This window comes from Sorex fumeus, unplaced genomic scaffold (assembly GCF_029834395.1).
Source record: "Sorex fumeus unplaced genomic scaffold, SorFum_2.1 ptg000014l, whole genome shotgun sequence".
In the NCBI taxonomy this organism is placed as follows: domain Eukaryota; kingdom Metazoa; phylum Chordata; class Mammalia; order Eulipotyphla; family Soricidae; genus Sorex; species Sorex fumeus.
Genome location: NW_026606071.1, coordinates 19491081 through 19509592, shown reverse-complemented (window position 1 = coordinate 19509592; position 18512 = coordinate 19491081). Strand labels below are relative to the sequence as shown.

Genomic DNA, 18512 nt, shown 5'->3' with positions numbered 1-18512 from the left:
CAGGGTTCACTCCCAGCAGTACTCAGGGAACAATGCAGTGCCAGGGATCAAACCTGGCCTCCTGACAGACGCTAGGGGAAAAGGCAGCTCAGATAGAGAAGGTAGCACCAAATAAAGGGTGATGAGAGGTTCCTCTCAGGATGGGAAATGTGTGATGAGAGTAGACTATAGACCGAACAAGATTGCCACTCAATGTCTCTTTTGCAAACCACAGCACTCGAAATGAAAAAGACAACAAAAGGGAATGCCCTGCCACAGAGGTAGGGTGGGATGGGGGGAAGGGGGTAAGGAGGGATACTGGGACTGGTGGTGGTGGAGAATGGGCACTGGTGGAGGGATGGGTATTCGATCATTGTATAACTGAAACCCAAGCACAAAAATTTGTAAGCCTACAACTGTACCTCATGGTGTTTCACTAATAAAAATTGAAGAAAAAATTAATTAATTAATTTTTTAAAAAACCTGGCCGCCTGCATGCATAACATATGCTCAGATCATTGAGATAGCTTCCTGATCCTCACATTAAATAAAATGTAATTTGATTCTTATATATGTAAAATATATAAGAATATTTTATATATTCTTGATAAAATTTACTTCCATCTCACAATGATAAAATAATAATTTCTTTGTTTTATCAATTTGAGTTTAAGGTTTAGGAAAGTATTAGGTGAATTAATATGCAGTGTTCACAATATTTTGATGTTAGTCTAGTTTTGTGAAAAATGACAATGACAAGTAAGAAGAGGTCCACTTAGATCAGAGCACTAGCTCAGGAATCAGGAGTGCATACCTTACAGGTACAAGGAGCCATATTTGGTTCCTGGCACTACATACTGCCCCTCTCCCAGCCCCCATAAGCATGAGATGAACTGGTGACCCTTAGCACCAAAGGGCCCTACATTACCCAGCCCCAGCACTGACAATTGGCGTAGTTGGTCAAGCATCACTAGGGGGTAGCACCTTGACCCACTGAGCTTGGAAACATCCCCATACAATGACCCAACACCTCCCCACACACACACATATATACACACACACAAAAGTAGGCTGGCTCAAAGTCTTAGGCAAGGCTGTGTCCAGTTAGTCTCTCATAGTCAAAACCCTCCCTAGACTGTGAGCATTACAGTCATGGATGGGCCCTGACCTAACTTTGCACTTAGTACAGTCCTGACAGGTGGTCCCAATAAATGCTTGTGAATTAATGAAGACCTGAGAGTTGTATTGAGATTAGGGACGAGGCCATAAAGAGTCAATGCTCACTTCTTAACTTCCATGGGACCTTGAATTAAAAAGTGTTTATCACTCTTCATGTTACATTGTCTCTGGCTTAGTGTCACAAACCAAGAGCTTGACTCCTATTATATGTTCCAAGAAATCATTTAGATAAGTTCAGGTAAGAAAGAAGACAAATATTAGAGAGCTATCATCTGATTTCTTTGGTATTGCAATCTCAGTCGCATAGATTGGTCCTACCTTGTTTTGTTTAATAAGAAACGGAACTGCACACACACAAAAGTGCATTGTCAATGACATGACTGCCTCCCCTGGAAGACTTCTTATATTTCTCCCTCTTTCCCTCCCCCCCTTTTGTTTTTGGGTCACACCCAGAGATGCCTAGGACTTATTCCTTGATCTGTGCTCAAGGATCATACCTGCTGGGGCTCAAGGTATGGGATGCTGTTTTTGAACCTGGGTTGGTTGCATGCAAGGCAAGTGCCCTACCCATTGTACTATCCCTCCAGACACATGGAAGACTTCTTGTCAATTGGACAAGGTACAATCTACTGCTGATATCAACACTCAGCAGTTCCAGTGAATATCCTGTACTCAGAGCATGACCTTGGGAAGATTCCTTGCTCTATTTTTGGCTTTGCTTTCTCCCATATGGACTGGGAATAATTACTTTATAATGTTTTCTACCAGAAAAATTATCTTAAAAGAGTCTTAACTGAAACTTCTTCTAATTTAAATACAGCCATTACTGGTTCCATAGAATTGATGATAGAATCAGAAATGGCAAAGATGCAATGTTTATCATATTTTCTTTAAAATTTTTTCACAGTTTGCTTATATATCATAAAAACAGGTTTCTATTTTTACTTTTATTATACCTAAAAGAAAAATGCATGAGATAAGGATTTCTGAATTTATCATAATGAAACAGAATTTTGAACAGGATAGTTTTGAATACCTAACAACTTTAACCACAAGTTCTGAAGCCTTAGACAAGCTACTTAACCTCTCTGACTGAGACTATGATTCCTTCATTTCTGTAACAAAAATAACAAGTCTTACATCCTAGCATTGATGGAAGGGTTAAAGAAAAAGATTAACCTGGAAGGAAGGAAGATTGTGTCATAGGTCTAGATATCAGTAAGACTTAATTATATGACTCCAACCTAAAAAAATTGTGCTATTAACCAGAGGTCCTGGGTTTAACCCAAATTTTCCATTTTTATAGAATCTATTTATTAGAATGTGCATATCAAAAAGCTGGTACATGATTTACTAATACTGTTAGTTTAGATATAAGACCATGAATCTTTATATAAAGTATTTATTATATGTAACATGCTCTCTTATATTAAAACTTAAAATATTAGTCTATTAAATAAAAGTGTCTTCTCCTCACTATAAAAATTAATATTTAAGATAAAATTCTCAGCCAGTTGTAAAAAATTTTCTAAGCTGCTATGAAGCGAACTAACTTTCAATTAGCAAAAAAATAAGAGCAGAGAATGAAAGTCTAGCATAAAGCCCCTAAAAAGATGCCAAGCTTAATTTCATATCTAAAATGCCTGCCAGGCTGAGGCTCTCTTTGCATCTTCAGCTGTGCTGTCCCAGCTAAAACAATTGGCACAAGTGAAGAGATTGAGAAGAGAGAAAAGTACAGAATGATCTTTTTCATCTGAGGGACTTAAGATATCAAGGTAGCAAAAAAAGGGCAAAGACATCACAGATCACAGTTGGAAAACTGATACACACAACTGAGTTTTGGAGGAGATATGGGAAGTAGATGAAGGAGTGAGGTCTTGGGGAGCTTGGTGGAGGGAGGTGGGTACTCTGGTGAGGAGTTTGGTGTTTGAATTATGGGAAGCCATCATTATTGTTAATCACAGTACCTCAAGCACTAAAGATGAAAAAGTCACAATTATATAATTCTGTCCAAGGGACCCCACTGTAGCTCAGTTCCAAGAATTGGTCAAATCACTTCCAGGATAGCCTAATTTATGTACATCTCACTTCCTTCTTACGATTGGCTCAAATCATTTTATATACAATTCAATCCCTTCCCAGAATTGACTACAGTGTCTTCTGTACACCCAACTCCCAGAATGAACTAATCTATAAAAATCTAAGCACCCTAGAGACACACAGTAAAACTCCCCAAAACTGTGCTAAGTGGGTCTCTCTCTTTTTCTCTTTCTGTCTCTCTCTCTCTCTCTCTCTCTCTCTCCTCTCTCTCTCTCTCTCTCTCGGCCTCTGTGCCCATCTGACCATCTTTTAAAAACTGACTTTGCGGGGCTGGAGCAATAGCACAGCGGGTAGGGCGTTTGCCTTGCACGCGGCCGACCCAGGTTCGATTCCCAGCATCCCATATGGTCCCCTGAGCACCGCCAGGGGTAATTCCTGAGCGCAGAGCCAGGAGTAACCCCTGTGCATCACTGGGTGTGACCCAAAAAGAAAAAAAAAACTGACTTTGCTCTCACCTCCACCATCTCACACTCCTCATAAATTCTTTTACCACCCCATAGCATGGACCCAGTGGACCTGGGTCCAAGGTCCTCTCTCTGCAAAGACCTGTATATTGTGGGCACTGTGTGTCCAGCACTCAGTTAAGAGCCACAACATAGAAGCTTTCAATAAACAGATGGAATACACCGAGATTGCCTGCAGTTTTTGAATTGCAGAGATTGGATTTGAACAGCAATTTCATATAGGAATAATAACATCATATATATAATAATGATAAAAATGTTATTAAGAAGATTGAAAGGAGTGTATAAAAAGTATCTGGCAAGATATATAGAGTATACACACACATATATGCATACTCAAGAGTTTCATACACTGAAACTCTTCAGTGCCACCCTCAAGAATGTCATGCGATGACTAGAATGGGAAGGAATGGGAGTGAAGATAAACGGTGGGCAACTACACCATCTCCGCTTCACTGATGACATCATTCTAATAACACCAAACATTAGCCAAGTGGCATAGATGCTGGCCGACTTCGACCATGAGTGTGGAAAGTTCAGACTACAGCTGAACCTCACGAAGACAATGTTTAAGAGGAACTATCTCGTTCCTGATGTTCCATTCACTCTTAACAGAACGAACATCCCCAAATGCAACAGTTACCTGTACCTAGGTTGAGACATCAACATGACAAATGACCTGGCACCTGAGTTGCGCAGGAGGAAGAGAGCAGCTTGGAAAGCCTTCAAGAGCATCAAAGAAATAGCTAAGAGGACGAAGAACCTCCTGCTCCGGGCACCATCTCTTCGATTCCACTGTTCTTCCTGCATTACATACTCCTCAGAGTCCTGGGCCCTACGAAATCAGGATGAGAACACTATTCTGGTCTCCCAAAGAGGAACTGAAAGAGCTATGCTTGGAGTATCACGCTTCACTCAAGTGAGAGAGAAAGAATCCGGAGTTCCAACCTCTGTTGATGATCAAGAATCAGGGATGCTGTCTCGTTTGCCAAGGTGTCGAAGTTCAGATGGGCTGGACACCTAATGCAATTTGGAGACAACCGCTGGACTAGAACCGACTGGATTCCACGGGGGGTGTCAAAAGATGACGTGGCCACCCACCTACGAGATGGTCAGACATCTTCGTCAAGACCCTGAACGATCAGTTTGAGGCTCTTCATGTTCCTGGAGTGAGCAGACGCCATTGGGGTATGCTAGCATGTGACAGGGACGAATGGAGACGTTACTGGTGCCCTCTCAAGCAAATCGATGAGTAATGGGATGTCAAGTGATCAGGTGATACACATATATATTCAGATATGTCTTCCTTATTGCTGTTCATGTTTATGCTAATTTCTTCATATTTCATGTTAAGATCAAAGAGTTTTCCAAATGATCAGATTAATTAGTGGTCGCTTGTCTTTTCCTGATGGAAAGAGAGACTCTATAGACTGGCAGAGCAGCCAGACTGCTCAGGAAGAGCCACACTTCCTTCAAGCCCTTTAAAGAGCTTTGTGATACTCTCCCAGCATCTCTGCACGTGTCTCTCAGTTGCCTCTCTAGCTCATGACCCTGGATTTTAACTAATGAACTCCAGCTGTTCTTGTTTTGCCTCCCAGCCCTTCTCATTTAACCTCCTGTTTCCCTGGTCTCACATCCTTAAAGTTCTTACAGGAGAAATGGGATAGAGCCAAAGTTTTCAAATGAGGCCTGATACCTTCTCGAGGGGCAGAGGCTCCCCTTCATAAGGACTCCAGCCTTTATGCTGGTGGAAAAGAAACATCCATTGTTGGAAACTGGATGCCTAAAGACCTCCAATGTGTCAAAAATCCTTTTGTGGTTTCTTTTTTATATTATACAAGCAAAGTGTTCAGAAAGGTAAGTCCATAAAACAAACCCAGAAAGTCCACAGTTGAAGACCACATGTAATTGCAAACACCTGTGATGCAGAGCCGACTCAGCGGCGAATGTGCAATAAAAGAAACATCTCCCATACAGAGCAAACACAGAGGCAGCCTTTCTGAGCCATGCTGAGAACCATCTGTTAGCAAAATCCACAAGAGGTTTCCCAGTTCTCAAGTCAACCGAAAAAGTTTGAGTTGGAGCTAGAAGAGGATCTTACAGGCAAGGGGCGAGCTTGAGAGCACACAGAGCAAGGTCTCCTGAGGCTGAGAGAAACCTGGCCCAGAGAACTGATGCACTTGGCCCTGGGTTTTCTATTCTATCCAGAAAATTCTGAGTCACATATCTTTCTAAATCTGATCATCCTGTCATGGGGGCCACTAAGAAATGCATTAGGAAATGCAGTTTCCATTAGGTTAAACACGACCAGATTGCACCTGATCCTACATGCTATGTTCCTGGCTCGCCTGAGAGCCATTTGTCCCTTCTATTAAATGAAAAACAACATATTTCCCAGGGGCTTTGAAGGACTCTTGAAAATGGCACTGGATTCAGTTATAAGCTCATTTTCTATTTTTTTTTCTGCATGCCTGTTTGCATAGTCCATCCTTCCAAGATCAGGTCAAAATCTAGTGATTCCATTAGACACACTGAGGCTAATTGGTTTTCATCTTAATTGGGAAATTGGAAATGCACTTTTTTTAACCTCATTATAACATTTGTTGTAACTTGAATCATCTGTTCTATTAAGATTGATGATGATGACATAAAGATCAGACATTTTTTTCTTTCTCATCTTTTATAACACCCAGCAACATGTTTGTATATATTATGTCTTCCATAAAAAAAAATGGAAAATACAATTAAGAGGAAGTAGAAAAAGGGCAGAGGAAAGTCTTCATTTTTGCTGAAATGGGTAACAACCTTAACATTTTATTTCAGGTGGTCCATGTAAAAATAAGTTAATTTCTTTTAATGATTTATTTTTTACTTTATTGGTTTCTTGAACTTTATAGCATAAATTTTTAGTCAGTCTGGTAGTAAACAAACCATCATCACCATGGGAAGAGAACAAGAATGAAACAATAATTGCCAACAGTTGTTGAATTCTGAAAATTGGCTCTGTGTAAGTACTTTATATGCACAGTCTCATTTATCTATCCTTACAACTCAATCAAATGGTCACTGCATTCTCTTTCTGCAAGAAACTAAATTTTATAGTGGTCAAGTTATTGTTGTAACACTAATGATTGGTAGAACTAAGATTCAAGTTCATCTGACATTATTTTTCTCATGTGCTTACTACAAATGCAGGGAACTGAGAAGTAGACACAACACTAAGAGGTTTCTTTGGGGAGCAGGGCTCAGGGTGTGTCAGTAATTTTGTTATTCCTCATGCAAAGCAAGAACCTTACCCACATGCTCATCTCTCCAGCCCCACAAAGAGGTTTTTTTTTATTTTAATGTTTTATCTGTACAATTAATTATTTTCAGCTATTTGCCTACTTGAAAATTTTCATGATTGTGTGTTTTTATTTCTCTTTTATGATGATTTTTTTGAGGCTATATAGAAAACTTAGCAAGGGACCAAATGCAATGCATACAGAAAATATTGAGCTCATAGTCTTGATTAATTAATAAAAATCATTTTGAATCTCAATTACCTCAAGAATAAATAATAAGAGGATGGTGTAAGTACTCTTGATAATCTGGTATGAAATATAAAAGTGCAATTTTATTCTTTTAGAAATAACAATACCTTGATATTGAATATAGTCAATGCACTTAGGTATTTTACCAAATCAAGAACTTAAAACAGATCTCTTGAGTCTATTTTTATTATACTTACCTTCCCGGATAGCCGTAAATGGGACTCCTTCCTCTGCATTCATGCTGATGACTTTTAAAGCCACTAATTGTCCATTGATCCTAGGAGAATTAGTGGAACACTTACTGAGATGTTTTATAGTAGCAATTTATACTAAAGATAGTTCAATATGGGGTTGGAGATACAGTACAGGGATTGAAGCTTTGTTGCATGCCTTGCATGCAGCTAACCCAAGTTCAATCCCATATACCACATGGTCCCTCCAGAGTCACCAGCTGTAGCCCTTACATACCACCAGAGGGATACCTAGCAACACAGGGTCTAATTAGTACCACATGTTCAAGCCCTAACATTGAGCCACCAGCTCAGTAGCCAAGAATTCCTGGGAGGGAAGTGCCCCTGCCACCCAGCCACATCAACACTGCTTGGGTGGCCCAAAACAAAACTAGACAAAAGAAAATCAATGGGAGGGGGGGAAGTAGTTTTTCTTCAAAGTTTATTCCAAGAAATGAACCCATACTTTTTTTTCTTTTGTGCGGGGGTGGAGGACACCCGAGGCAGTGCTCAGGGGTTATTCCTGGCTCTGCACTCAGGAATGACTCCTGCTGGGCTCAGGGGACTATATTGGATGCCGGGAAGCCAACCAGTGTCGGCTATGTGCAAGGCAAGCACCCTACCTACCGTGCTATCTCTCTAGTTCCTGCACTTTTTTCAAAATAAAGTTTTGTATGTAAGAGCAAAATATTTGGTATGCCTACCAAACTTTCTCTCTTCACTGAAGTAACACATGTTCATCACAGAAAAATTGAGCCAGGGATATCGCTCAAAGGGCTGGAGCACATGCTTTTTACACAGGAGGCCTAAATTTGATCTCAGGCACCACATGGTCTTCTTAGTATAGCCAGGAGTGACGCCACATCAAGGAGAGGGGTGGGAGTAGGCCCCAAGCACCACCAGGTATGACCCTCCAAAAAAAAAAAACCCAAAAGTATTATAAAAATTGCATCCCAGCCCCCTCCAGCATCTGTCCAGCCAGGCCTGGCTGCACTGCCCAGCCCTGCTACGGCTCCTGGCAGAGGGCAGAGGAACAGGGATGCTCAACCACATCAGTTCCTCCAAGCTGGGCAGTCCCACAGCCTCTCCACATGGCAGCAGGCCCAAGGTTTGGGCACCTTTCAACAGATGCCTCAGAACAGAGGGGCCCCTGCCCCTGGAGAGGCTCTGGGCCCCCTGGAGTTGTTCCCAGGACTTACAGGCATGTGTAGGCTGGGCCCCTCTTGGTTTCCCACTGTACCAGGTCAAGTCAGGTTGCCACAGAGCCTACCATAGTGGCGAGTGAGAGAGCATCCATGCCACTGACTTTGCTTAATTGCAGGCCCTCCTCCCCGATGGGCAACACACCAGCTCTCTCCTAGCCCTCAGTTAAAGATGAAAGGTCTTAGGGGCACATCTGTGAGGGGAGGTCAGCTTTGTGGGGGACATTCCTGGCTTCACTCAGCTCCCCTGAACCATACCCAGTCTTGAGGTGGCAGAGGAAAAGCCTCACGGTGCTTTCCTTCTGCAATCCCAGTCCCCAACACCCTGGGCCAAGTCCTGGCATTCTGATGGGCACACAGCAGCCGCTTGTTTGCCTGACGAGAAGCCAGGAGGTGTTGGTCCTTCTCCCAGAGATACTTGGCCAGGAAAATAAAGACCCATACATACATGCACCAAAGTCCTGATTTTGATTTTGATTTTCTGTGTATGTCCCTTCTATTGTGCACTTCTTTGAAAATCCTTACTTTCCACCAAGATTATTGCAATGACCTCCTGATGGCTTATCTGCTTGGACACTTGCACCCTTATTATTCTCAACCAAGTAACCCAGGATATCCTTTCAAAGAGAAAGCCAAAGTGAGTCTATTCTCAATCAAAATACATCATTATTTCCGCATTTCACTATGAATGAAAATCAAATTTCCATGATGGTTTTCTGGATACTCTATGATATGGCCGTGTACACCAATTATTTCACTGCTTTCCTCTAATTTGTCACTTCGTTTAATGATGAATGGCAAATGACAGACTTCACTACAAGTTTTAAAATACTGTTTTGATGAATAAAATGTCATTTTTAATGCAACAGCATTCATATCACATTACTAACAACCTGCTTTTCCTTTTTATAATTTTTACTTTTATTCATCCCTACACCATGTGCTACTTACAATGACAATAATATGTAATTAGTCAACTCCAGGGGCTTTTAAATTGCTTCTAATTTTTGACTAACATGAAAATACAGTGATATGAAGCTGGGGACATGGCTCATCAGCAGATCACACCTTGTGAATATGAAGTGCTGGGTGTGATTCCTAACTCTGAAAAAATAATTCAGTGAGGATTGCAGCAGCTGAAAAATCTTTTTAGTTAATAGTTAATTAATAGATTTTATGATTTTATTAGGGTAGAGATGGTATTACTAAATCAAAGAGTATGCAATGTACAAGTTCTTATTTTTTAAGGTTTGGAGTCCTCCTATCCAGCAGTGTTTGGATCATACTCCATTGTGTATTAGGGACCACAAGGGCTACATTGTTGGTGCTGAGCCAAGGCAGGGGAACATGCTGTATGTGAGATAGAACTTACAGCATATGCTCTGCCTTTGCCCTCCAGCTTCAAGTTCCATTGCTTTGAATCCATATTTTCAAATTGTACATAAAGTGCTCACACCACCAACAGGTCATGAGAGCAGTCATTCAGCACATCCTTGACCAAAATGTGCAGGGTTGCTTGCTCTTTTTGGTTCTATTTTTAATATTTCATTTTTAGAAAAATTTTAAATTTGCAGAAAAATTGAAACGATAGTACAGAGAGTTCCCAGGTACACCATATCCAGTTTCTTCTATTTAAGCATGTTATAGTGTGCCATACATGTTATTATTAATGAACCAGTGTTGATATAGGATCATCCAAACTGTGTGGACTTTTTAGCGATTTTTTTGCAGTGTCTATTAGGGCTTGCATGGTAAATTGGGAAGGGGAATGCAACATGAAATATAGAAAAAAATGTAAATATTATAAAATTAACATTTCCAGGAATTTTTCCCAATAAAATGGTTTAACAAATATTTTTAGATTTCCAAATGCATGAAAGATATCTACTACTGTTAGTTGTAATGAAAAAAAGGAAGTTCTTAAAATAGCTGAAATGTATAATTTTTTTTTAAAACTAGAGAACCAATTTAACTCTTGTTGGTAAATCAATGCAAAGGAATATTTTGCATTCATAATAAAAGCTTAAGTTCAGAGACATATAGAAAAATCAAGGGAAGGTTTATAATAATATGTATTCATGTATAGTATTACAGTCGATCACAGTCCTCCCATTGTTCATCGATTTGCTCGAGCAGGCCCAGTAACGTCTCCATCATGAGACTTGTTACTGTGTTTGACATATTGAATACGTCACGGGTAGCTTTCCAGGTTTTGCCGCATGGGCGAGATACTCTCAATAGCTGGCCGGGCTCTCCGAGAGGGGTGGAGAAATCGAACCTGACTCTGCCGAGCTGGCTGCATGCAAGGCAAACGCCCTATACATTTATTAAATCCATCAACTTATCTTAATTTTCAATTGAAATCTGACATAAAACATCATAAATTTGAGGTATGCAAAATGCTCATTTGATACATTGATATATTATAATTTATATTTGATTTTTATGTGATTTATATATTTGTCATATATATCATTTAAACATAATTACCAAGGATTTCTCTTTGGTTTTACCTTAAGTTTTTTTTCTGTTCCTGGATGCCACATTTTTCATGTCAATTTACTCATTTTTTTGGCTGTGATCATTTCTTAGACTTCCCTTGATTTTTGGTTTTGGGAGCTGCTACTTGTTCTGAGCTCAGAGTTCACTCCTGGTGGCTCTCAGGGGATCAGGTATCAAACAGGGTCAACCACCTGCAAGGCAATTTCCGTAAACTGTACCATCTTTCTGCCCTACTTCCTTTGTTTTTGATTATCTTGATTGACAGATTTGAGGGATCCCTGTCAAATGTTTGATAGTATAGCTAGCTAGCTCTCTGGCATTTTTCTGAGGTTTTTCCTATATTTAGACTGGGATAACTGGTTTAGGGCAGGTATAATATTAGTTTTCTGACATTATAGCAAGTGTTTATACAATTAGCATAATTACTGACTTTCATGTGGTCTTCAGACAGTTTTAGTCAAGAGTATTCATTACAGAGCCTCTCCCTACTGCTAGCTGTACTTTCAGACAAAAGCCACAACGCGAGGAGCCCACACTTTAGGAATGTCCAGGTAAGCTCCACCTCCTTGAAGAAGTTATCTGTATCAATTGTTTGGTGTTTGAAATTTTCTTTTTGTTTGAAATTCTTCATGGGAAAATTATTGCATCTCTTCAAGTTTTAACTTATTGAGCATTTATATCTATGTGAACCCATTTTTATATTTTTTTACTTTGGATTAAGTAACAAAATGAGCAGCCTGGGATGTGTTTCAGTGTAGAACATTTGCCTTGCATGTCTGAGGTCTTGGGTTTGATCCCCAGCATCACACGCATACACACAGAAAAGAAACTAAAGCTCATGTATTAATTTTGTTGCTCTATTTGTTCCAATTTAGTCTTTTGGGAACTTTTTCAGAGCTCTGTAAGTGTGGGTTTAGGGAGAACATGCTTGTATCTTCATTTTGGGAACAATTTATTAAGTAAAAAGTATGAGCATATTTTAATTTCTAATTCATTAAACTAGTATGAAACAGAATTTTTATAAGTCTTCTCTGACTTGCCAATTTGCACAACTTTGTATTAAAATATTCTACATATAATTTTTACCAATTCCTTCTGTATTACATCCTTGAACTTGGCGTTTACAATTTCTATGATTTTCGTCTGTTTGTATAGTGTTAGAGAGATCAAACCCAGGGTCTCATACATGCAAGGCATGCACCCTGGCACCAAGCCACATTGCCTTTCTGTGAAGCTCTTGTTTCATATTTACCTAAATATTTTCTAAATTCTTTCTACCTCTCTTACACCCTGTCCTGCCCCTAGAAAATGTTTTATACTTTTGAATTTTCCTAATATTTTTTAGATAATCATGGCTTATGCTAACATCTTTTAATGCTGAGAACATTATATTTTTATACACTAACATTTTTTAATGCTGAGATCACATAATAAAGGATCACATTTGATTCTGGTTTCCCCTTATCAAATGATCAGATTGATATCATATTGATATTGTTACAGTAACTGTAACAATAAAACACCTTCTAGGGTGTCTCCTAGGACTGGGGTTCCCTAGAACATACTTTCAGATATTGGATACCATGGATACTTGTTATCATCCCTTATGGGTTCTGACTTAAGTGGTGGATATAGTCCCTTCAGAGTCCTAAGATTACACAGAATTACCTTATTCTAGTTTCTGTATATTTTTTCTTCGTTTAAATTTTTATCTAATGAGAAGTCATGTTGTCTGTTATCTTCTTTTCCAATAGTTAATAACTACCCCAGTTTATTGTTTATTGGACTGTTTTCTTTTCCTTGTTGATTTGACATGCCAACATAACTAAATATTCTATCTTACTAATAGTTGGATATATTAATAGTCTGAAATTTTTTATATAATGTTTCTTAGAAACCAAAGAGAGAGCTGAACAGCCTGAAAGTACATCACACAGGAGGCCTGGGTTCGATCCCCGGCATCACATGATCCAAGAATCACCAGGAGTGATCCTTGAGCACTGAACCAGGATTAGTCCCTGAGTACTGACAGGTATGTCTTCCTCCAGTCCCTTAAAAAAAGTCACATTTCTTTGATCTGTGTTTACTTGTATGTGTGCCACACTGTTTTTATTGTAGCTTTTGAACATATTTAGAATATATTCTAACTGTAAATTAGAGAAACAATTACATCTTGACACTTTCAGATTTTTCAAATACCCTATACTTAAACGGATCCCTCACGTGATCTACAATCTCCTCATGTGCAAATCCTCCTGGCATCACCTCCGTCCACGTCCACTATTCCCCTATAAGTTCAGGCTTGCTCTTGTGTCAGGGATTTGTGACTTCCTTTTCCCACTGCCTGAACTCTTCCACATGCACACTGTTCACTCCTCTTCTGTGTCACAGTCTGTTCAAATATCCTCTTTTCAGTGAAACTTCCTCTAATCAATATCTTATTTTCATTTACTTTATTAAATTTTTTGTTTGTGTTTGGCCTGGTGGTATTAAGGGGCTATTTTTTTTTTTGGCAATCATGACTCAACTTCAAATAGCAATCCACCTCTCCTTTCTGATACTTCCTGTTCTTCACGCAAGGTTTTTTCTTTTTATCATTTTCCAAAGTCTCTTCATTCTTTGACAGTCTTTTACTCATTTGCTTATTTTCTATGTTTCTTTTACTACACTGTAATTTCCATAACAGCTGGGATTTTTCTCTCTTTCCTTTCCCAATAAATTGTTATGTCTAAAATAGTTCCTAGTCCTAATAGGCGCTTAACAAATATTAATACAGTGACTGTCTGACTCTATTCAAGCTTCTACATTCATTGGTGACTTTTTATATAAGCCCCCTTTTTGTAAGGGGAGCCAGACCCTGTGATGGTCAGGAATTATTCTGGGCTCTATGCTCAGAGATCATTTCTGGTGGATTCAGGAAACTATATGTGGTGCCAAGGATTGAACCTGGATTGGCCACATGCAAAGAAAGTGCCCTACCCACATTACTATTGCTCCAGCCCCAATATATAAACTAATATTTAACGTTAATGATAATTTTGTTGAATAAAATTGTTCAGATAATTTCCTCTATTATACTTTCTAAATGGTTATTGTTAATGCACAAGACAAATTTTGATGGGTGTATTTTAATTTTTTAACTACTTTTGTTATTCCTGAAGTTCTCTTAGATGATTCTCTTGGTTCTTTTGTTTTGTTTTGTTTTGTTTCTTTGGTACACAGTTCTCTAATCCATAAAATTGATATTTAGTCATATATTTTCCATTGAATTGGCTAGGAAGTTTATTATAATCTTTAACAATGAAGGGTAATTGACTATCAATAGTATCTAATTAAGGGTACTGGCTCTAATATTTAACCAAAACAAGTATGTGATAGGAATTATCACTCAATAGCTATATTTTAGAAATAGAAACACAGTGTTAAAAACTACTGATTTATGTTGAATTTATCAAAAACAAATTTTGTGTGTTTCTGTATTTTATTTTTAATTTTATTCTTTTTTTTGTTTTGGCCTTTTTTGGCCACACTCAGCAATGCTCAGGTACTGCTTGTAGTTTAGTGCTTGGGGGGGGGAGTGCTCAGAGAACCATGTGACACCAGGAATCTCTGAAACCAAAGTGAAAGAAAAAAGGCGCAAACTCAAGGTTGCCATCACAAACCTCAGTGGGTGCAATTCAGGAAGGGGTATTAGAATCCTTCAGATACCTTTATATACCTCAAGTGCACTTTCCATCAGACTGAAGAATAGTCAATGTTCTTTAAGTCAGTGGTAGAGAAAGTTAACTTTCTTTGAACTAAGAGAAGAAAATCTGATGACATTTTAATGGGCAATTAAACTTGGCCATGGGAAGTTTGGTTTCCTTCCCAAGTTGTTTAAATCCTCATGTCTAGCTCTCCCTGCTGTGCTGGTATTGTACAAGCCCTGAAAACTGAATTTTTCCTCTATCACCTAGCTTTAAATGGTAAGTGGAGGGCCAGGGCTCAATGGGGCTAAACACTTGCTTTGCATTCAGGAGCCCGTGTTTGAACCCTGTCTGGGGTCTACTCCTGGGCTATTCCTTAGGCAAAGGGGTGGGGGTGGAGTGGAGGTTCCCCTCATTTGCCCCCCCCCCAAAGAACAGACCAAAAGTAAACTGAGCACTGCAGCAGGGTGGCAGGGTGTGGCCCGAGGACAAATTTTAAAAAGAAACGAAAGATCAGTGGAGAGTTGGGGGAGGGTTTGGAGAGGGTGAGGGGAATGAGGAGTAACTTCATTTCCATCTCCAGTGTCTCTCCCAGCTGAGTCACTCACCTGCTGATCCCCTTGTAAACTGTAGCATAAGAACCTTCACCCAGCTTCTCCAAGTTCAAGTATGATGAGGCTGCCCCAAAAGGGAGGTTCTTCCTCTGCTGCAGGGCAATGGGGAAGAATGAGAGATGGGAAAGAAAGAAAATGCACTTATTGTTCAGAGTTGACTATTCCCTCTCTAGAGAAATTAAGACTACACCACTGCATGCACTTAGGAAAGTGTCTCAGAAACTGCCTTAGAAGTAAGGATCAGCCTTCCTGCACCAAAACACATCACATTCTTCTTGATCAACATCAGCTGCTACTCACCCACTGAACACTCAGCCTCAGATCCTCTTCCTGAAAAGAATCACTGTTACTTCGAGGCCTTTTGCTCTTGAACTTCCGGGAATGGACAGCCTGAGGTCCCCTGGGGTGAAATGAAGTCATGGAACATGATGCTTCTTTTAGGTCTGTTAACTAAGAAAAAAGAAAGCACAGAAGTAAAATGTATGCAAAGTCAAGACTCAGAAATCAACATAGACTTTTTTTCTTTATTTGCCTAATTTTCATTCTCCCTGAAACAACCCACTCCCCCAGCCAATTCCTTTAAGTCAGCTCTCAAAAAAAAAGTGTTATCCTCTGCTGAAACACCACCCTCTTTCTTCCCCCTAAAAATGTCATTTGTCCTTAAATCTCTTTGTTGGATAATTTCCAAATTTTCTCAGCTTACAACGGGCTTTTATTTTTTTCCCCATGTCCCTTAAATGTTCACTTTAGGGAAATATCATCCTACTAGTCCTGGTACTGCAATGCTAATCACTAGGAGAAAATTATGAACATTTTGAAGCCTTAGCATACCAATACTGCAGCCTGCTTTTTCCGAGATTCAGCTCTGTCCTTTGGTTAGCCCTTCAGAGATTTCAAGAAAATAAGGACTTTCTCAACTACAAGTGAGTTTCCAGCAGCCCAAGCCCAGGATCCTGTCTCCCTTTTGGTTTACAAGAAAAATCCTCACATTTGATAACAGCAGCCATAAATCTCCTTGACTTTAATAGAACTTCCTTTTTATTGGTTTAGACCTACCGCAGAAGGATCAGCCCCCGCTTTGGCAAAGGAGTCTCTGAGCAACTTGGCTTATGGAGAGGAAGACGCTCCTCTGGGATGCAAATACCTGGATGGCAGCCTCGGTGGTGGTCCCCGGCGCGCTCCTCGGGCAGCGGGGCGCATCGCCTCCCTCCCCGCAGCGATGGCAGCGGCAGCCGGGCTGCAGAGTTTTGGCGCACAGCTCTTGACCCATTATCTTCTAGGTTCAAGGAGAAAACCTGCACTTGAACTTCTCCCCCTTCTGCCTCTCCAGTTCTCTGTCACTCCCTTTTTGCCAGAGGTCAGCAGCGCTCAAGCTTGCATCTGACTCACACGAGGGTTCTGCCTGGAGGAGCCTCATGACTTCAGCAGTTTTTTCTCCTAAGAAACTAAACGTCAGGGGCAGGAGCGCGATTGCTCAGTGGGCTGGAGCACACGCATGCGGGAGACCAGGGTTTGATCCCTGGCACCTCACGGTCCCCTGAGCACCACTGGGAGGGACTTTGAGTCCGCACAGTACAGCGCCTACAACAACAACAAAAGGAAACAGATTCTCTATGTAGGAAAGAAAGCTGCTAGCATTCATAAATGCACAACTGAAAGATGGCACAAGGGATATTGTTTAGAATAAAAGCTGATAGTTTATGTTCTTATTCTAACCACGGGTTAGTGCGGTTTGTAAACAGTGCTTGCATTTTCATTGCTTGTCCCTGGTGTTAATGTAGATACATGAAGTATTTTCTCCCTGCCTTCCATCTAAAAGTTCAGACTTTAAATTTGTGACCAAGCCAACTTTCAGTAGTCAGAGAAACCACAGAATCATAAGACAGGAAGAGTGCTGAAGTTATCCGCTCATCTCTTTGCCTTCAAGCAATTGTGTGTATCAGACAGTTCCAGATTCATTGATTCAAAACTATTTAGTGAGCACCTGTGTTGTTCTTACTATTATAGATAACAATGATATTCAGTGGTAGAGAGAAAAGTTTTTGCAAAGATCTCTTCTCCCTCTCTCTTTCCTCCTCCTTCCCCTTCCTTCCTTATAAATGTAATTAGTGTTTACTATATTAATAGCATGGCTTGTCAAGGAACTAGCTTGAGCTAGTTTGCAGCCTTTGATCAGAATGTTTTTTTTCTCAGCCAGACTCCTAAGGTTATTGTCACAATGATCTACTAACCGGAGTAAAAAAGAATGTAGCATACATACACCATATACATAGAGAATCACATATTATCACATAATATTTATGAATATTGATATAAGAATCTTCGAATGGTTTAAAAATAACATCTAGATAATTTGATATGAGCATGTATTGAGACTGTTGGGGGGAAGGGGCACACCAGGCAGTGCTCTTATTCCTGGTTCTGTGCTCAGGGATCACTTCTCTTGGTGCTCAGGGAACTGTATGCAGTGCCAGGGATCAAAAAGGAGCCATCCATGTGTGGGGTAAGTGCACACTATCTCTCCGGTCTTCTTGGCCTCATGTATTGAGGCTTCGTTTTTAAATTGCCACAAAAGGACTAAAACAAACCAAATTCAGAGAATCATACAAATCAGTTACTTAGTTAAAAAAAAAAAAGTAAGTTCTAGTTATACAATATGAAAAAAGAATACTTGGGTTGGGGATATAGTGCAACCGACTGGAGTGCTCGCTTTGTTTGCAGAATATCTAGGGCTTGTTCCCCACTCTGCATGGTTGATCAAGCACCACTGGAGTGACCCCTGCTTGAGTGCTAAACCGGAAGTAGCCAGAGAACTACTGGGTGTGGCCTCTAAACCCAAAAATACACAAGTATAAATAAAAATTAAAAATAGTTGGGACTGGAGAGATAGCACAGCGGGTAGGGTATTTGTCTTGCACGCGGCTGACCCGGGTTCAATTCCCAGCATCCCGTATGGTCCCCTGAGCACCACCAGGAGTAACTCCTGAGTGCAGAGCCAGGAGTAATCCCTGTGCATTGCCGGG

At 40.1% G+C, this 18512-nt stretch overlaps 1 protein-coding gene across 2 annotated transcripts in view; it reads right to left on the bottom strand.

The window, feature by feature from the left end:
- CDK15 (cyclin dependent kinase 15) overlaps positions 1 to 16861 on the bottom strand; it is a 111730-nt gene extending 94869 nt beyond the window's left edge. For both annotated transcript variants that reach the window (XM_056111814.1, XM_056111815.1), the window contains exons 1-4: positions 16634 to 16861; positions 15790 to 15939; positions 15484 to 15581; positions 7453 to 7532 (exon numbers count right to left, since the gene is read on the bottom strand). In XM_056111814.1, coding sequence (XP_055967789.1) covers positions 7453 to 7532; positions 15484 to 15581; positions 15790 to 15939; positions 16634 to 16759 — 454 coding nt within the window. In that variant the 5' untranslated portion in view covers positions 16760 to 16861. The remainder of the gene's footprint in view (positions 1 to 7452; positions 7533 to 15483; positions 15582 to 15789; positions 15940 to 16633) is intronic.
- Between the last annotated feature and the right edge of the window lie 1651 nt (positions 16862 to 18512).